The sequence below is a fragment of the Dermacentor variabilis genome, chromosome 3 (assembly GCF_050947875.1).
Source record: "Dermacentor variabilis isolate Ectoservices chromosome 3, ASM5094787v1, whole genome shotgun sequence".
NCBI lineage: Eukaryota > Metazoa > Arthropoda > Arachnida > Ixodida > Ixodidae > Dermacentor > Dermacentor variabilis.
The window spans coordinates 54,836,460-54,857,697 of NC_134570.1; the positions used below are offsets into that span (position 1 = coordinate 54,836,460).

Genomic DNA, 21,238 nt, shown 5'->3' on the forward strand with positions numbered 1-21,238 from the left:
AAATGTTACACTGGCACGCAAAAAGTTTTATTACATGGAAATAAACCCATGCTCTCCGGCAGGTGCGAGTAGCCAGAGCCAAAGCGATCGGCGGCAGCCATCTTTTATTTCTTTCGGAATGGGGCAGCCTGCGGCTATTCAGAAGAAAATTCAGTTTTGTTTGGCATATTAATGCATCTTTAACATGTACACGTGACTTTGATGCAGTGAGTTTTTGCGGTTTTGTGACGTCGCGTGACAGGCAGGTGAAGTAGTTGCAGGCCAAAAACTTTTGACCAATAGCCGAGGGCTAATGGCGAATAGGCAGTCGAATCAGAAATAACTATTTTTGTTTTGTTCAGTCAAATCATGGATAATCAGTGTGTACACGTCATATCAGATGGGGGTGAAGAAGAAACATGAAATTTTATTCATGATGAAATTTACTTCAGGATGTTGATGAATGCGTGCACAACTTTCCGGGCCAGGGTCCCATCTACAGCTACTCGAGTGCACCTGACTGTGGTATGGTGAGTCTCGACACCATCCTTCAGAACTGGAGGCTTTGGTTCCAACTGTACCTTCACTTTGTTGGCTGCAAGATCTGGAAAAACAATTTTTTGTTTATTTGAGTGTTTATTCTAGGGTGGTTGCTTGGGGTAGTAGGTAATTCACAATAAAAAACGACGTACAGCCCGAAAGACGAGGACTGCAGGAGACGACACACACACAGCGCAGTGTATGTAGTCTTGCAGTCCTTGTCCTCCACGCTGTACATAGCTTTTTATCATGTTTTTATCATCAGGGTTGCCAACAACTTATCCTAGAAGGAAATGGATCAACAGTAACGACATTCATTTTCGGTGTAAAGAGGCTCGGTTAAAGGGTCCATGAACCACCTCTTGGGCTTGCTGAGAAAACGCAGACCCAATAGCTGACATCAATCATGAAGGGTGTTTTGCGTGTCTTCCTACTGTTACTGCATGAAGTAAATTAAAATCTGCTTGCGACATTATAATAATTATGTACAATAATAATTACAGCCCGTGCTCGGCCTCAAGGGTGAATGAGCAAGCAGCACAGCCTTAAATTATGGTAAAATGATCCTTTGTACAAGTCTAAAAAATTGCAGTTACAGCGTGCAATCACGACTAAGAATAAAAAAAAAAGAGCAAGTCTTCAAAAGTGTCGCACGGCCGTCATAAGCTTAGTTCCTAATGTCGCTAGCGAGTTCTATAGCAATGAAAATGCAATGAATATTAAGTGCAAGCCGTGGCACAGTTAACATTCATGGGGTAATTAGGAGCGTTGCCAATAATTGTTGGGTCCTGATTTGTTTGGATGTTAAGAAGTTTTGTAGAATGTTTCCCCTGTAGCTTCAGTGGACTAAACATGAAGCCTTGCATACAGTTGATTAAAATTAGGGGCAAGCTATGGACCAGGTATAGACGGAAGGAAGTTTCAAGCATGTGAAATAATTAGAGCCTCAGCAGTAGCGCCCAAGACCATGCAGGCACTGGATTACCCACATTATGAGCTCTGCTCACTTCTATGTAGGCGCAGTTGATCACGCGTGTCTGTTGGCGCAGAATGTCAAACTCTTCTATGGAATCGTACCACATACAGTCAACGACCGATTTTTCGGACCCTCTAGGGAACGTAAAACGTCCGAAAATTCAGGCAGTCCGAAAAAATGAATGCATGCAAAAAACCGCACCTTTTTTCTCGGATCTAGAGGTAAAGGGCGAAGTACCAATCTTCCGAAACCCTGCCAAAGCATCAATGAAGGTGCTATAAAAAGAGGCGTTCAAAAACTCTGTATGCAGCCAGTGTTATTGCTGCAGTGGCTTGAAGAACTTCTTGATTGTTGTTTGGACGGTGTTGCGGCTGCATGCGATCAGATTCACCTCGATCTGAGCAAGGGTCATGTCAGCACTGTACACCGATGAAAAAGTCAACAGTGCTCACGTCAACTCAGCGCTTGATGGCGGCGCAGGCATTGGCTCCTCATTTTCAACATCGCAGTCTTCAGAATCCCCCACAACCTGAGGGACTATTCCCTCGTCAGCGTCAACAAACTGTTCAAAAGTTATTTCTGTGGGTACAATACTGCTTTCCGCGCTTCGATGCCATCGGCGAGGACGACGAAGACGGAGTGGGGGCCATCGAAGGCAAGTGAAATCCTCAAGTTGCGAACAGTGGAGGGTAACACTGAACTTAGTGTCACACATTACTTGCCCCCTCTCCTTTGGTTCTGGATTGGATTGGCGCGGCTCGCTACGTGCTTGCGCGCGCTTTTCCGAGCGCAGATTGATGCACGCCTGGTTTCTGCACTAGGTATTTACACCATCACTTTTCCGAGCGCAGATTGGTGTGCGTCTGGTTATTGCACTAGGCTTCTATACGATCGCTTGTCGCTGCTTTCCTTTTCTCTGGCTTGATTCGGTGCGGCTAGGTGCAGGCGCGCATATTTGGTGTGCGCCTGCTTTCTTGCGCTGGTCTTTGAACACATCGCTCGCTGCTCGCGCTTATATATAAGAAAACGCTGCGCCGCTGGCGTACCGTGTACGTAAGCGCGCAGCAATGCCGGGAAACATTCATACAAAAGCAAAGGGTCAGAACACTGCGCTTTGTTTTTCATTACTTTCTCATGTACCTTCACACTGGGTAGCGCCGAGCGATCGCTTCTAACAAACGCAGAAATGAGTCTTTGCAGCGCGTGTGGCCATTAATTGACTACCCAACACAGCCATGTGAGGTGCGACTCCAGGCGGAGAGGAGGTGGCGCTTCACTTTCTGCATGCCAATAATTTTCCATTTTTTGCGTGTGAACGCCCGTGATCGGGTCCACTTCATGCCCAATTTCATGCTGTCTGGTTTAGTTTCCCATTGCAGATTGAGGCTCACTCCGTTAGCATCCGCTAAGTTCGGGATGCCGTTGTATGCGGCCCATTCATCACTGTGGATGGTGGCCCCCGGTTCAACGTTGGCTGCAATAATGGGGCCTAGCGTCGCCGCGTCTCGTCTGTCGACCTTGAATAGTCGGAACTGCCCGGTGGTCACGCAGGTCATGCCGAATACCCATGGTCCAAGGTCTGCAATGCCGCCGTGATTCTGCCGGCTCGGCGGAACCTTGTCGCCCTTCATCAGGCGGCCTCGATTGTGTTTTCGCTTGCCGCGAAGGAGGCACATCAATTTGCACAATCCTTCGGGGCCACCGAGTGGGTGTCACGCCAGCAGCTCGTCCCGCACGACCTCAAGAGCTATCACGGGCGTTCACACGCAAAAACTAGCAAGTTAATAAACTGAAGCGCCACCTCCTCTCCGCCGGCTGCAGGGTAACGGCACCGCTGCTGGAGTCGCACCTCACATGGCTGTGGTGGGAGTCAATTAATGGCCACACGCGCTGCAAAGACTCATTTCTGCGTTTGTTAGAAGCGACCGCTCGGTGCTACCCAGTGGTAAGGTACATGACAAAGTAATTGAAAACAAGGCGCAGTTTTCTGGCGCGCTTACATACACGGTACGCCCGCGGCGCAGCACTTCCTCATATATAAGCGTTAGCAGCGAGCGATGTGTTCGAAGACCAGCGCAAAAAAAAAAGCAGGCGCACACCAAGTATGCGCGCCTGCACCAAGCCGCACCGAATCAAGCCAGAGAAAAGGAAAACAGCGACAAGCGATCGTATAAAAGCGCAGTGCACAAACCAGACGCACACCAATCTGCGCTCGAAAAAGCGACTGTATAAAAGCCTAGTGTAAAAATCAGGCGCACATCAATCTGCGCTCAGAAAAGCGCGCGTAAGCACGTAGTGAGCCGCGCCAATCCAATCCAGAAGCCAAAGGAGAGGGGGGAAGTAATGTGTGACACTAAGTTCAGTGTTACCCAGTGGAGTTCGCTGACGAGCGTCGAAGCACCTAGGCCTAGCGTCGCAGAGCACACTTGACACAACAGCACAACCACACATCACGCTAGCCAAAACGTGGCCTGCGCAAACAAACGAAATAGCGCCGCTCAGGAAACTCCGCCGGAAGCGGAAGTGCGGCCATTTGCGGCGATGAACATAGCCAGCGTGGCCAGAACAAATCGGTGTGTGATGGCTAGATTCGGCTAGTTGTGGTTCAAAGCGGTGATATGCTTCGGCTGCAAGTCGATTTCCTTCGCAAGGGCGCTGTGCGAGGAGCTAAAGGACCTTCCGTCGCGTCAAAAAGTCAGGAAAATTGGACGGCGGGGGGTTCGAGCGTCCGAAACATCAGATGTCCTTGTACGTTGATTCTATGGGGCTCGTGGCGGTGCCGCGAAGACGTCCGAAATATCAGGCATGTCCGAAAATTCAGTCGTTAACTGTACAGGGAATTCTACGGAATCATAGATATTTAGATACGGGAAATATCTTACTTGTCAAGATTGATTGATCATCATGGCCAATGGTTTCCATGTCGGCGAACGCTGTAGTGGCTGTCGCTTCATTGTCGATGTTCAATGTAACTAGGGCATTGTTATGCCTAGTTACGCTAACCTGCAGAAGGAATATTTCTTTCAGTCTTTCAGCTCTCTTACAACAAGGTACCATGAGTAAATGCACACCTTAGCAAGATCTAACATACGTGAGCATATTAAAGAATATAATGAAATAACGAGAGTTATGGCTATTAAATTTCTGAACTAAATTTGGCGGTCGCGGGAGCTGACGCTTTTCATTGCACGACCAATGAAAAGAACCACGAAGAGGTGTAGAGTAGTGTGTGTCTGTCAATACTCCCAGGGCACCTACATCCCGGTGGCGTTCTTAAGCCGACACTCGTGCTACGAGGCCATAAAAAATCAGGTCTATAGATACCGGGCTAATTGTGGAAGCAGCATTTATTGAACGAACTACAGCATTTGGTACTCTGAACCATTCTATTCTTTTGTATAAACTACAGTCACCTACGGCATCACTGGTCCTTCATGGCTAGCTAACTAATCGGTCTCAAGTTCTACATGGCAACGGTCAGCTTTCATCAGCCAACTTTGGTGTTCCTCAAGGTTGTATTATGAGGTCCCTTACACTTCCTGTTGTTCATAAACAAGCTACCCGATGTGCTTACCAGTTACAAGTTCCTCTTGTATGCCGATGACACTACCATTTATCCATCTCACTAGTGATTGACAGTAATGCAAGATCAGCTGAACGCTGAACTTGGCAATATCGACAGGTGGTGCTCACTAAAGCACCAAATTATCTTTGAATCAGTCCATCAAAAACACGTTTTGTTTCATAACCTTCAAACAACAATTCCACCTACTACAGGTGTATCATTAAGAAATCACATCCAACCAATATCTGACAGCGTTACAATTTTGGGTGTCATTTTAGACAAGCTATTAAATGCGCATGGTTTACTCGCTTCTAAAATAAATTTCATTTTGTATTCACTTTATCATCAAAACATGCAGGTATGTTCAGCCTCGTATTCTTCGCTCATTATTTTTACATACATTGCCATTTATCATACTGTAAGCTGACGCTGCGCAGACGAGGTGGCGCGAATGAGCACATCTCGATGGGCACTCGGCGTTCCTATCAACTAAGAATTTGTGCAGCTTCCCCAGTGCTGCAAGAAGCCAGCTATATTACTTCTGAGCGCCAGCGTTACATCCATTGTTTATTTATTTATTTACACAATACTGCAGGCAGCAATGCTGCCCAAGCAGGAGAGGGATTACAAAAGATGCTTTTTCAATATATTTTCATATGAAACATGAGATATGCATTCAACAATACATTCTGGTAAATGATTCCATTCTTCGCTCGTAAATGAAAAAAATTTATTTCTGAAAGATTTTAGTGCTTGCAAAGTATGACTGGGCTACTTTAGAATGAAAAATATGCGACGACCTTTGTAGAGCATGGGTAATATATGTGGCATCCGTTACAGGAAGTACCCCGGCATAAAACACTTTCGTGTTACAATGCATTTGTATGTGGCTACTATTCGCCAGTCGTGCAGGCTGAGGACAAAGCTGGTCCGCACCACGCAACATGGTCAGACTGGATCGTATGAGCGTGAGGACGCACACGGGCCCTGTCGGGCACAAAGCAAACGCTGCGCCATATGCACTACATCTGCGTGTAGCTGCGGTCTGCTACGTAGCGCAGATTTGGCAGGGTACTCCAACGAGTCCACTGGCTCAGCGCTGTGCTGCTCGCTCATGACAACCGTGTTCGGCTTACGTTTGGCACGTCGCAGGTGCTAAAATCGGGGGCAGTGGTGTCTACATTAACATACAAAATCAGATGTGAACTGCGCGCCACGGTGACATATAGACGGTTGTGCCTTGTGAGCACGCCTTGCTCTGTCGTAACCTTGGCAGTGAAAGGCATTGAAGGAGGAGCGCAATCACCACGAACGCCGCATTTGATTGCCAATAAATCCACTTCTGGTGAAACACATCGAAGTACTTTTCGTGACAAAGTGTTTATTAAATAGCCTATTTTAACTTCAAATGCTTTTCTCCACTTCGATAAACATGTAAGTGGGTCAGGGCCCGCTTCATCATCATCATCAGCCTGGTTACACCCACTGCAGGGCAAAGGCCTCTCCCTTACTTCTCCAACCCCGGTCATGTATTAATTGTGGCCATGTTGTCCCTGCAAACTTCTTAATGTCATCCACCAATCTAACTTTCTGCCGCCCCCTGCTACGCTTCCCTTCCCTTAGAATCCAGTCCGTAACCCTTAATGACCATCGGTTATCTTCCCTCCTCATTACATGTCCTGCCCATGCCCATTTCTTTTTCTTGATTTCAACTAAGATGTCATTTACCCGCGTTTGTTCCCTCAACCAATTTGCTCTTTTCTTATTCCTTAACGTTACTCCCATCATTCTTCTTTCCATAGCTCGTTGCGTCGTCCTCAATTTAAGCAGAACCCTTTTCGTAAGCCTCCAGGTTTCTGCTTTTCTCTTGAGGGATAGTGGCAACCTGCTGTTCATGATTTGAGAATGCCTGCCGAATGCACGCCAGCCCATTCTTATTCTTCTGGTTATTTCAGTCTCATGATCCGGATCCAAGGTAACTACCTGCCCTAAGTAGATGTATTCCCTTACCACTTCCAGTGCCTCACTATCTATCGTAAACTGCTGTTCTCTTCCGAGACTGTTAAACATTACTTTAGTTTTCTGCAGATTAATTTTCAGACCCACCCTTCTGCTTTGCCTCTCCAGGTCAGTGAGCATGCATTGCAATTGGTCTCCTGAGTTACTAAGCAAGGCAATATCATCAGCAAATCACAAGTTGCTAAGGTATTCTCCATCAACTTTTATCCCCAATTCTTCCCACTCCAGGTCTCTGAATACCTCCTGTAAACACGCTGTGAATAGCATTGGAGAGATCGTAGCTCCCTGTCTGATGCCTTTCTTTATTGGGATTTTGTTGCTTTCCTTATGGAGGACTACGGTGGCTGTGGAGCCGCTATATATATCTTTCAGTATTTTTACATATGGCTCATCTACACCCTGATTCTGTAATGCCTCCATGACTGCTGAGGTTTCGACTGAAACGCTTTTTTGTAATCAATGAAAGCTATATATAAGGGTTGGTTATATTCCGCACATTTATCACCTGATTGATAGTGTGAATATGGTCTATTGTTGAGTAGCCTTTACGGAATCCTGCCTGGCACTTTGGTTGACAGAAGTCTGGGGTATTCCTGATTCTATTTGCGATTACCTTAGTAAATAGTTTGTAGGCAACTCACAATAAGCTGATCGGTCTATAATTTTTCAAGTCGTTGGCGCGCCCTTTCTTATGGATTAGGATTATGTTAGCGTTCTTCCAAGATTCCGGTACGCTCGAGGTCCTGAGGCATTGTGTATATAGGGTGGCCAGTCTTTCTAGAACAATGTTCCCACCATCCTTCAACAAATCTGCTGTTACCTGATCCTCCCCAGCTGCCTTCCCCCTTTGCATAGCTCCCAAGGCGTTCTTTACTTCTTCCGGCATTACTTGTGGGATTTCAAATTCCTCTAGACTATTCTCTCTCTCATTATCGTTGTGGGTGCTACTGGTACTGTATAAATCTCTATAGAAATCCTCAGCCACTTGAACTATCTAATCCATATTAGTAACGACATTGCCGGCTTTGTCTCTTAACGCATACATCTGATTTTTGCCTATTCCTAGTTTCTTCTTCACTGCTTTTAGGCTTCCTCCGTTCTTGAGAGCATGTTCAATTCTATCCATATTATAGTTCCTTATGTCAGCTGTCTTACGCTTGTTGATTAACTTAGAAACTTCTGCCAGTTCTATTCTAGCTGTAGGGTTAGAGGCTTTCATACATTGACGTTTCTTGGTCAGATCTTTCGTCTCCTGCGATAGCTTACTGGTATCCTGTCTAACGGATTTACCACAGACTTCTATTGCAGATTCCTTAATGATGCCCATAAGACTGTCGTTCATTGCTTCAACACTAAGGTCATCTTCCTGAGTTAAAGCCGAATACCTGTTCTGTATCTTGATCCGGAATTCCTCTAGTTTCCCTCTTACCGCTAACTCATTGATTGGCTACTTATGTACCAGTTTCTTCCGTTCCCTCCTCAAGTCTAGGCTAATTCGAGTTCTTACTGTCCTATGGTGACTGCAGCGCACGCACCTTGCCGATCACGTCCACATCTTGTATGATGCCAGGGCTAGCGCAGAGTATGAAGTCTATTTCATTTCTAGTCTCGCCATTTGGGCTCCTCCACGTCCACTTTCGGCTAACCCGCTTGCGGAAGAAGGTATTCATTATCCGCATATCATTTTGTTCTGCAAATTCAACTAATAACTCGGCTCTATTCCTAGAGCCTATGCCATATTCCCCCACTGACTTGTCTCCAGCCTGCTTCTTGCCTACCTTGGCATTGAAGTCGCCCATCAGTATAGTGTATTTTGTTTTGAATTTACCCATCGCCGATTCCACGCCTTCATAAAAGCTTTCGACTTCCTGGTCATCAAGGCTGGATGTAGGGGCATAGACCTGTACTACCTTCAATTTGTACCTCTTATTAAGTTTCACAAGGCCTGCCACCCTCTCGTTAATGCTATAGTATTCCTGTATGTTACCTACTATATCCTTATTAATCAGGAATCCGACTCCTAGTTCTCGTCTCTCCGCTAAGCCCCGGTAGCACAGTACGTGCCCGCTTTTTAGCACTGTATATGCTTCTTTTGTCCTCCTAACCTCATTGAGCCCTATTATATCCCATTTACTACCCTCTAATTCCTCCAATAACACTGCTAGACTCGGCTCACTAGATAACGTTCTTAACGTTAAACGTTGCCAGGTTCAGATTCCAATGGCGGCCTGTCCGGATGCCTCCAAATTCGTAAACGTTACGTAAAATTGGTAGAGTTGACATATACACGAACAGCTTGTGACAAAAACCAAGGAAGTGTATTTGAAATAACAGAAGGCAATCACTTACACCCTTGTTCTGAAACTCTTCGTTTGCAGTATCCACTTTGGCAGTCGTTGCAACCAGGTTTGCCTCTACTGAACAGGGAAATATGGATCCAGGTGCCATCACCACTGAAAAACATGGTGAGACATATTCAAGCCGGGACATACCTATATAGCAATGAAGTATGCCTGATCTTAATGAAATGGGCAAGACGAGACGCTGTATAAGCAATATTCACAATCTGGGCATAAGCGCAACAGTGGCATATAACACCTATGGCATGAAAGTCGTACCAGTGAGTAAGGATAACTGCTCTCAATATACTGCTAGAACAAAAAGCTTTCTTGTAGAACACGTAAGTCACGCAGGAAGTGCAAGCAGAAAAAGGAACATGCGCAGTGAGCACAATTTGCGGGAACCACCACGATAACCACCCAGACGAGAATGGGAGGTCTTTGTTCGTTTTTCCTACGTGTTTTGTTTATTGAGCGACACTGGCTATCGGCAAATTACTCGAGACAGGTGAAAAGCTTTGAAGACCTTACAGCTCCACAATGCCATCCCTCGGTGACAAAGAACGATCGGCGATCCACAAGCACAGTGTATGGGGTCACTGTGGGTCACTGTAGGTGGGTCAGTATGGGGTCACTGTAGCGTTTTCGAACGTTTGAACCACGACCGGCTTGAACAAATAAGCGTAGCGGTGGCGTCGTGAACTAAAGTATGCGACCACAGGTGGCGCTGTACAACAGGAAACAGTAGAGTTACTGTATACATGGGTTGCACGTGACGTCAGTTCCGGCTTGCAAATCGCGCGTGCGCCATCTTAGAGAACGACCGCGTCTGGACGCACGCTTATACCGCCTACCGCCGCACCTGAGCTTGATGTCGTTCGGTTTATCTTTGCGACATGACGAAAGAAAATTTGCACGCGCTTTGTCCATCATACTCTGAAGAGCTCGTAGGACCGACTCGGGCACGTTAGAGAGCGAAGATCGAAATGTGTGACGGCATCGACCCTTATGAACTGTGCATCGGCAAGGACGCTACGCCGAACGTCGACTTGCTGCCCACCGTGACGCACGCCGACATCGTCAATTACTTGGTGCTTTCAACAAGTCACGTTACTTTGCAACAGATGAAGGCGTACAAATCCTTAGAAGGCCATAATTATTTTACGAGCGGATGGGTCAAGAGCATCGCAGCAAAGCAGCTGGCATCAGAGCGCGTCATCGTTTTGAGCGAGGTTAGTAAATGATCGATCGTTAAACTCCGCATTTTTTTCTTATTTCTCCAAATTTACGCTGTGTGTTCCTGTAGACAGTCGGATTTCTTTTTTGTTGTTGAGCGAAACCATTTTGTTGCCTAGCACGCGTACAGCGGCAACTTGAGAACAAGTGGTTAGAAAATGGTACATAAATTGTTAACATATGACCAGCAAAGCATCACAACTGTCACAACTGTTAGAAAAATTACTTTCACAACTGCTTGCTTTAGAGCGTGCTTTTCTGAACCTTGTAAAGCGCAAGTGAAACCATGGTGCTCCTGCCACATTTTGTGGATAAAGTGGCGTACAACCACACAACAAACTGTTGCTGGTGCTCAGCAAAGTGGTCGTATGAAAAAGAGTATTTTCTGAGGTCATTTGATTCGACATTTCACATTTCGAAAACAGTATTGGTGGAAATCAGTTTATTTGACATTTCACATTTCAAAAACTGTATTTGCTGAAATCATTTTGTTTGACATTTCAGGTCAACCACTCTCAGCGCCTACGGGAGGTACCCCTTAAAGTGTGGATTCTTGCCAAAGCAGATGGAACTGTCGGGACAACGCATTGCATGTGCATGGCAGGTGTAGGCGAAGCATGCTCTCATGTTGCTGCTACACTTTTTGCCATAGAGACAGCTGTGAGGCTGAGGGACTCCGTTACTTGTACTGAAAAGAAAAATACATGGCTGCCAGCTCATAGCCGGAATGTTGAATTCCGAAGGCTAAGGGAAATCGACTTTTCTTCGGCAAAAGCAAAGAAGAAAAAGATGGACAACATTATAAACAGTACTATTACTGCACATGTAGCCCCTTCATCACATAGGCTACTGCCAATCCCAGATGCAGAGCTTGAGCAGTGCTTTTCAGCAATAGCAGATGCAGGAGTGACGCCAGCGTTGTTTACTCTGCATGAAAAATATAGCTCTCTCTTTCATCCACCACGAGCAAAAGAGCCTTTACTTCTTCGAACCCTAATGTGTGAAGAGGCCGCCTCTGAGGATTTGCCTGCTCTGGTGAGCCGAGCCGAAGAGTTTTTGAAAAAAATGGTGATAACAGAAGATATGGTGCAACATGTCGAAGCCATAACAAGAGAGCAGTCAAAATGTGCAAAGTGGTTTGCATTTAGAACTGGACGAATAACAGCTTCAGTTATGAAGAGTGTGTGTAGGACAAACGTGGACTACCCGTCAATAAGCTTGTTGAGCAGAATCTGCTACCCAGAGAAAAAGTTTTCATCTGAAGCCACAGAATGGGGACTCAAGCATGAAAGTGCTGCCCTCTCCAAGTACCAAGCAAATGCAGTGCAATGCCACAACAATGTGACACTAAGAAGGGCCGGCGTTTGTTTAAGTGCCAAATATCCCCACCTTGCAGCATCCCCAGATGCTATTGTCAGCTGTCTATGCTGCGGTGAAGGCATTGTTGAAGTAAAATGCCCTTATTCACTTGCAGTACAAGGACTAGAAGCAGCATTGAGCAATAAAGATTTCTGTCTGGAAGCTAGTCCAGAAGGACCTCGCTTAAAGAGGACGCATGAGTATTTCTACCAAGTCCAAACACAGCTGGCAATGTGTGCGGTGAAATACTGCGACTTTGTCGTTTGGACGCCAACCTCTGTACATATTGAAAGAATAGTGGAAGATTGTGCATTCTTTCAAGGAATTCTGGAATTGGCAACACGATTTTTCACACATGTTGTGCTACCTGAAATGTTTTCACAATACTTCACCCGAAAAGATACACCAAAGGCTGGCACTAGTGCTAAAAGATCTGTGTACTGTTACTGTCGAGGCCCAGAAACAGGAAAAATGGTGGCATGTGATGGGGAACACTGCCCATACAAATGGTTCCACTACTCGTGCATTGGAATGAAGCGGGCACCAAAGCAGAAGCACTGGTATTGTGCAGACTGTGCTCAACTGAAGAAATCTTAGCAGAGTCCCTGGAACAAGAGCCCCAAGCTTTCACAAATATGTTACCATGAGTTCTTCTGTGTCAGCAATTGCAGAAGATACTTCAAATCAGACTTGTACCCAATGAAGGATTTATCGCATGGCGACAAGCTCTCATCAGCTACATACAAATGGTATGGGAAAGATCACATGTGGAAAAGGAAGAAACTCCTAAAGAAGTTTGGCCACATAACCAGCCATTGCTACAATGCTCTACTCGAGTGGCACTATGCATTCTGAGATGGTGTCTTGTGAACTGCTGTGCAATGTCTCTTGGAACACACACCGAAACAGAAGGTCATACTCATGCATCACATATGTGGGGACCAATCAAACTATTCTATGCCCAAGTACAAGCTAGGCGAACGACAGAAGGATTGAAAGACAACTGTAACTCTCAATGTCCATGGACTTTCCCCTTCAAGTTGCAACAGCGGTTTCAATTGGATTTGTCTTTGATGTGATGCAGATTTCAGAGCTCACTAGGCAAGACTGCTTTGTCAGTGCGGTATGAAGAGAACGCTTCAATCAGTATATCACACTGCCAACAATAAAGAGATTGGGTAGTTAGCGCCCGTCCTCTGGTATGTTTCTTTTGTGTCCTTGTTCCTTAGTGCTGAATGAATGTTATTTATTCATACTGTCAGCATTGCCAAGACAGGAGTTGCGATTACAGAGCAATGTAAAATAGAAATACAAGGTAGAATGTTAGAGGCTCGTGTACTGTACGCTGTCAGTGCACGTTAAAAAACCCCAGGTGGACGAAGTTTCCTGAGCCCTCCACTACGGCGTCTCTCATACCCTGAGTCGTTTTGGGACGTTAAACCACATAAACAAACAAATAGTGTAAAATCAGACATTTGATAATTCAGGTCATAGAATTTAGGTTAAAAAAAGTACAACTTAACAAAACATTTGAACAAAATTGGTTTCCTTGATACCATTCACAAATAAAGCCATACTTTAACCAGAAGTAAGATCCAAAACATCAACCTATCATTGCATCAGCAGGAATACAAATGTTTCAAGCAAAGCAACTAGAAACAGTATAGTGCTCCCAGACAGGTGCAAACAGCAAACAAACAATTGCAAGATAGATTCGGACAAAATTGCATATTATATGGGTCACAAACATACAAATTCAAAACAGTCAAAAATATTACGCAAGGGCATTTTCAAAACTTCTAGGTCGGAACACTGAACAATCTCTTTTGATAATTTCAGTCATTGATAGTACGAACCAGACAAAAATTTTTGAAAGAGTCTGCTCTAAAATCAAGCAGTGCGATGTTTGGAATGTTTTGTTCTGCTAAGAGAGAACTCGCAGCCTCTATGCTGAGTACAGTAAAAAAATTGCAGGTAAAAATTTGTTACAGGTAAATTGCACAGCGTATGCAGGAATCATGATCATCAGCCTGGTTATGCCCACTGCAGGGCAAAGGCCTCTCCCATACTTCTCCAATTACCCCGGTCATGTGCTAATTGTGGCCATCTTATCCCTGCAAACTTCTTAATCTCATTCAACCACCTAACTTTCTGCCGCCCCCTGCTACCCTTCCCTTCCCTTGGAATCCAGTCTGTAACCCTTAATGACCATCGGTTATCTTCCCTCCTCATTACATGTCCTGCCCATGCCCATTTCTTTTTCTTGATTTCAACTAAGATGTCATTAACTCACGTTTGTTCCCTCACCCAGTCTGCTCTTTTCTTATCCCTTAACGTTACACCCATCATTCTTCTTTCCATAGCTTGTTGCGTCGTCTTCAATTTAAGTAGAACCCTTTTCGTAAGCCTCCAGGTTTCTGCCCCGTAGGTGAGTACTGGTAAGACACAGCAGTTATACACTTTTCTCTTGAGGGATAATGGCAAAGTGCTGTTCATGATTTGAGAATGCCTGCCAAACGCACCCCAGCCCATTCTTATTCTGATTATTTCCGTCTCATGATCCGGATCCGCCGTCACTACCTGCCCTAAGTAGGTGTATTCCCTTACCACTTCCAGTGCCTCGCTACCTATTGTAAATTGCTGTTGTCTTCCGAGACTGTTAAACATTCCTTTAGTTTTCTGCAGATTCATTTTTAGACCCACTCTTCTGCTTTGCCTCTCCAGGTCAGTGAGCATACATTGCAATTGGTCCCCTGACTTACTAAGCAAGGCAATATCAGTAAATCGCAAGTTACTGAGGTATTCTCCATGAACTCTTATCCCCAATTCTTCCCAATCCAGGTCTCTGAATACCTCCTGTAAACACGCTGTGAATAGCATTGGAGAGATCGTATCTCCTTGCCTGATGCCTTTCTTTATTGGGATTTTGTTGCTTTCTTTATGGAGGACTACGGTGGTTGTGGAGCCGCTATATATCTTTTTCAGTATTTTTACATACGGCTCGTCTATGCCCAGAGTCCGTAATGTCTGCATGACTGCTGAGGTTTCGACTGAATTAAACGCTTTCTCGTAATCAATGAAAGCTATATATAAGGGTTGGTTATCTTCCGCACATTTCTCTATCACCTGATTGATAGTGTGAATATGGTCTATTGAGTAGCCTTTACGGAATCCTGCCTGGTAACGGACAGTAAGCTGATCGATCTATAATTTTTAAGTCTTTGCTGTCCCCTTTCTTATAAAAAGAAGAAGAAGAAGAAGAAGTTTATTTACCACATAAGTACACTGATATATACAAAGCGGTAGGGATGGCAGGATAAAAGCTGCATAACGGCAGCTTGACTAGTCCCACCTCCCCATGAACAACAGGCAGCAACATGGCAAGATATTCGTAGTACGTTCTTGTGGCAAGGTCAATATATACATATTCACAGACGCATATATATACACACATTTATACATATATATATATATAAATATATATATACATATATATATAGATATATATATACATATACATACACACATGCACATACGCATACATGTATGCATGAAAACCAGAAATGACAACTTAGAAATAGCAAAGAAATACTTTTCAACCGACAAACCAAAAAGTTAATTATTCACAGAAATTTTTGCAGTAATGTGCTCTTGGATATATGGCGTATGTTTACATCATTTAGACTATATTTGTTAAGTGTAGAGGGAAGACAGTAGGAGAGTGCTTGAAGGCCATAGTTAGTCCGAGGGCGCGGGACTTCCCAGTGTTCCGTATATCGATTTAGGCGAAAAGAGGGATTCCGCTGCAAGTTCGCGATGTTTATGATATGATTAGTACCCTTAACCATGTCACGTTTAAAAGAACACATAAGTTGATACTCATAAAGGCGGTCTACACGTAAAATCTTGAACTTCCGGAATATGTCACGCGTATGTCCACTGTAAGGTAAGTCTGAAATAGCACGTAAGGCATTCTTTTGAACTGAAACTAAATTACCTAATGATTTCTTAGTACTATTTGACCAGACCAGGTTACAATAGCGCAGGTGAGAAGCAAATAGTGCGTTATAAACCAGAAGTTTCTGTGGTATTGGTAGTAGCCTCTGGCATCTGCGCAACATACCTAACGCTTTACTAAGTTTATTTCGTAAGTAATCGGTGTGGTGGTCCCATAGCATCAATTCATGGAAGATAACACCCAATGTTTTTGCTGTAGCGGAAAGTTCTATTTTTGTGTCATTGAGTGTGAGGCATTTGGTTAGATCACAAGGCGTGGACTTCGCTCTAAAGAGGACCGCTTTTGTCTTGGAGCAGTTTAACTGGAGAGAATTTTTTACAGACCAGTTATATATCTTGTGAAGTATTTCATTTGCAAAATTGATGAGTTGATCCTCCTTAGTTCCTGAGAAGAATAAACTAGTATCATCTGCGTAAATAATATAGGTAATCGAAACATCAATATTAACAATGTCATTTATGTAAATGATAAATAGAAGTGGTCCCAATATGCTACCTTGAGGCACGCCTTGCTTAATAAGTTTAAACGAAGATAATTTTCTATTTATTGATATGCATTGCTTTCTATTGGTTATGTAACTTCTAATTAAATCTAAAACTATTCCGCGTGTACCATAACAATTCAATTTTTCTAATAGTGTTCCATGGTTAATTCTGTCAAAGGCCTTTGAGAAATCTAGGAATACTCCCAATGTTAGTTTCCTCGCCTCTATATTTTTCAAAATTAGTTCCTTTTGTTTAAGAAGAGCAGTTTCAGTCGAGCAGCCTGACCTGAAGCCATATTGACATGGTGTTAAAACAGAATACTTGTTAAAAAAGGCAGTCATCCTAAGGAGAATAATTTTTTCTAAACCTTTTGAAAACAGTGGAAGAATTGAGATTGGTCTATAGTTGCTTAAGTTTTCCCTTTCTCCGCCTTTGTAAACCACAGCTACCCTTGCGATTTTCATCTGTTGAGGAAAAATGCCAGAGGTTAGGGAGATGTTGTAAATGTGAGTGAGGCAAGGGGTGAGCAGGTCAATAACAAAAAGAATTGGTTGTATTTTTAATCCATGCACATCCTCACTTTTAGATCGCCTAAAATTTTTGAACACATTTAAAACCTCAGTGTCATCAGTCTCATCAATATACAAAGAATGTGTAAGGGGACTGGGCAAATACATCAAGGCATCTTGATCATAAGTGCTTTCAACTAGAGAGGCAAAGTAATCATTAAATTTATTGGCGAGTGCTTCATCTTTAAGAACCTCATTACCAACCTTGAGCTCTTTAATAGTACTGGCGGGTCGCCTTGATGATATAACAGAATTCAGCTTATTCCAAGTCTGTTTTGCATCAACGATACCATCGAACATGGAGTAGTAATAGTCGCATTTAGCTTGTTTTTGCAGCTTAGTCAGGTTATTTCGATATTTCTTAAACCGCTTCAAATCATCTGGGTCACGGCTATTCAAAAACGCATGGTACAGCCTATTCTTTTCATTTATCATTTTGATTAGCTTAGAGGAGATCCATGGCTTGCGAGCGTGTTTAGGTTTTTTTACGTGCCTGTAAGGAAAGTGTTTTTGGTATACTGTGCACACGATCTTAATGAAGCGGTCATAGGCGCTATCAGGTGATGAAGAGGAGAGTATGTCATCCCAGCTCAACGAGCTTATTTCGTCACGAAAGCAAGAAAGAGATTGTGAATTAATGTCTTGGAAATAAATGTCTGATTTCACCGGGTGCCTCTGTTTAATTTCAACCGTAGTAATTAGGCAAATTGGTAAATGATCACTGATAGCGATACTTATCGGACCATGGTGTAGTAGGTTAGCAAAATTTGTTATAAATAGATCTATCAAGGTGGCTGTAGCAGCTGTAATGCGAGTTGGGGTAGTTATAACATTTGAAAGGCCATGCGAAAGAAGTAGATTTGACAGGTCAGTTTGTTTGCTAGTCTTTGTGAGCATGTCAATGTTGAGGTCACCTCCGAGTACTAATGTATAATTATTTTCATTAACAAACCAAAAGAATTCATCTAAATATTGAAGAAACTTGTTGATGTTGCCGTGAGGAGGTCTATACACAACAGTAAATAGAGAGTTTTCGAATTTTAAACACAGAATTTCAATGTCTTCACAGCATCGAGACCATTCATCAATATACTGATAGTCAATACTTGTTTCCACATACATGCATACACCACCGCCTCTAGTTTCTCTATTTATATAGGCCACATTATACCCATCAATATTCACTATATCGGTTTCATTGCAGTACCAGGTTTCAGTCAACATAATGACAGAAAATGTAAATTTAAATTCATCTAGAAAATTCCACAATTCGTCCTCTTTAGAACGGGCTGACTGTATGTTCATATGCAGGAAACTCAGAGTCGATAGGCGCTGATGCGCAACAATCGTGCTTAATTCAGAGGGACTAGTACATTTCAGAGCCATTTTGAAACTTAATTCTCAGGAAAAAAAGACAGCCATTGCAATGTAGAAACAGTGCCGTTTTCATAGACGAATAAGACGTTATATATGCAAGACTGGATTAGGATTATGTTAGTATTCTTCCAAGATTCCGGTACGCTCGAGGTCATGAGGCATTGTGTATACAGGGTGGCCAGTTTTTCTAGAACAATGTGCCCACCATCCTTCAACAAATCTGCTGTTACCCGATCCTCCCCAGCTGCCTTCCCCCTTTGCATAGCTCCCAAGGCGTTCTTTACTTCTGGCGTTACTTGTGGGAGTTCAAATTCCTCTAGACTATTCTCTCTCACATTATCGTGCAAGAATAGCCTTTTCCAAATACCACGCATACTCGGCAAGCTTAGCTACATGGCTCTGGATTTGCAGGAACAACAGATTGACAGAAATTTGTCAGTGCACAGCAAACGTTGACGATTTTATCTAGAGGTGTGAACTGGCGTCCCTGTTTGAGAGTCGCATACTCTAGTGACAGAACGGATTTCATTATGACATACTTGTTACGAACCAAGCCGATCACCCTCTCAACGTGAATTCTGACATTTGCAATATTTCTCGTTGCCTCGACATCCACTGCTGACAATTGTCTTTTGCCTTTGGTGAATGCAGGTATGTGGAGCTTTGCACAGTACAAGCCTACACTGTCGGCAATATCAAAGCCTCTGTCGGCCAGTACCACATCACCATGAGATAAATGGTCAAGAATGCCGCAGTGTTCAGTAATATGTTTGTCAGGGGTCCTGCCTCCCCAACCATCGGAGATAAAGGTGATGACTCCCTGAGGACATATTCCTATAAGGTACTTGGCTGTATTGCTAGATTTGTACTGGGACCAAGTCTGACATCTTGGTTGCAGGGATGACGGCCGTTCAAGCTTGATCTCAAAGCAGTCGACTATGACCGCTACCTTTTCTCCGAATGATTCAAAAAAGGCTTGAGGCATTGTCCTCCTTGTTGCTTGCCTTGAGGGCCATGACATCAGAGGCTTCAGTCTGCAAAATGCAACGTGTAGCCATTTGTCAAATATCCGACATACGGTCGATTCTGATATATTAAAGCGGTAAGCAAGGTCTTGGTATGGCAGGTTCAACTTAAGCTTCATTAAGAACACTAAAAATTCTTGAAACTTTACCAATGAGTTTTGTGGTGTGTGCTTAACAAACTTCTCTAGGAGGTTGAACACAGCCATTAAAACTACAAAATTTGGGAAGACCTGTGTAGAATGACACTTTGTTGGGGTCTTCACGCAAGGACGCTTCCAACATTTCCATTTCCTCTTTTTGCTGTTTCACCGTTGCCAGCTCAACGGATAGTTTGCGGTAATCTTCTAGCAATTGGAGGTCTCTGCACGTGAGCTCAGTTTGGACTTCTTCCTCTGGAAACAGAAACAGATCAACAGAATTGCCTGTCAGTGTGAAACTCAGGACATTATAAAATTGAGAAACCTTTAGACTAACAAGCTTGGGAATCATATGCACACGAACCTGTCGTTGTAGTAGACTCCAGAATGGGGCCCATTGGAGTGAGCTCATCAGGCTCTAGTTCCGAGCCTATGGCGTGCTCAGGTGGCGTTACAGGCCTCACGGGCTGCTTGCACACTGCAGCAGCATGTGGCTTGTTCTGCTGTCGCCGTTTACACCGCATATAACGCGCGGATGCAACTACAGTAGTGCGGTCATAACGGCCGTGGCCCAGCCGCAGACTCGGTGCCCAGTCCGGATTTCCATCGTCCATCAAATTGGCAGGCTTCCCTTTAAAAGAACACACATGCAAATGCATTAACTGCACATGTACCGTGCATTAATTGCAATTTAAAGCGCACAGTTGGCAATCTACAGAGCTTTGACTAGCGCTTTCAGAAACACCTCGTGTGAACGCCGCGGGTAAACAAACAATTTCGGCAGCAGTTTCCATCGTCCATCAAATTGGCAGGCTTCCCTTTAAAAGAACACATGCAAATGCATTAACTGCACATGTACCGTGTATTAATTGCAACTTAAAGCGCACAGTTGGCAATCTACAGAGCTTTGACTAGCGCTTTCAGAAAAAGCTCGTGTGAACGCCGCGGGTAAACAAACAATTTCGGCAGCAGTTTCCATCGTCCATCAAATTGGCAGGCTTCCCTTTAAAAGAACACACATGCAAATGCATTAACTGCACATGTACCGTGTATTAATTGCAATTTAAAGCGCACAGTTGGCAATCTACAGAGCTTTGACTAGCGCTTTCAGAAAAAGTCGTGTGAACGCCGCGGGTAAACAAACAATTTCGGCAGCAGGAAAGAGAAGCGGCCAGGCGAGTTAGTGTTATAAACGGCGTAATCTGAAAATTCGTTTACCTTTGACGAAGTGAAGACCGCAAACACGGACATACTTGTCATTCTTCAAGTCCTTTCTATTTATCCTTGCCAGCCAAACGCTCCGGCGCTGCTCAGACAAGAGCCTTGTTCGTTCACATTGGTTCTTAATAACCGCGGGCAAACTAAACAGTCCGATGTGTGGTTGTGCCTTGTCCTCGATAGCAGAAGAATCGCTTCTCGTTCTGCAGCCAAAAATTGCACAAATTGTCATCGTGAATATGGAATTGTCGTTCTACTACTGCAGAGTACACGACCCAGCACGACCTCCGCAGCAAGTGTTCTTAAACATGGCGGTTTCCGGTTTCCTGGCTTGCGGATGTGACGTTGGTGCAACCCAGGTATACGCTACCGCTACCTGTATACGCTACCTGTGGT

General features: G+C 44.1%; 1 protein-coding gene across 1 annotated transcript; it reads right to left on the bottom strand.

The window, feature by feature from the left end:
• Positions 1-375: 375 nt before the first annotated feature.
• Positions 376-21,120, bottom strand: LOC142575627 (uncharacterized). The gene is made up of 6 exons (XM_075685141.1): positions 20,843-21,120; positions 19,989-20,255; positions 19,718-19,879; positions 9,429-9,532; positions 4,378-4,498; positions 376-583 (listed from the first exon to the last, which is right to left on the bottom strand). Exons 1-6 carry the CDS (start codon positions 21,072-21,074, stop codon positions 423-425), a joined length of 1,047 nt encoding a protein of 348 aa, XP_075541256.1. The 5' UTR covers positions 21,075-21,120; the 3' UTR covers positions 376-422.
• Between the last annotated feature and the right edge of the window lie 118 nt (positions 21,121-21,238).

What these genes read in the sequence shown, in the direction of transcription:
- LOC142575627 (XM_075685141.1), bottom strand. Translation starts at nt 21,074, where the DNA reads ATGACAATTTGTGCAATTTTTGGCTGCAGAACGAGAAGCGATTCTTCT. An exon ending in GGAGTCTACTACAACGACAG is followed by an intron (nt 19,880 to 19,988) that starts GTTCGTGTGCAT and finishes TTCTGTTTCCAG; the next exon opens with AGGAAGAAGTCCAAACTGAG. An exon ending in TGATCAATCAATCTTGACAA is followed by an intron (nt 584 to 4,377) that starts GTAAGATATTTC and finishes TTGTTTTTCCAG; the next exon opens with ATCTTGCAGCCAACAAAGTG.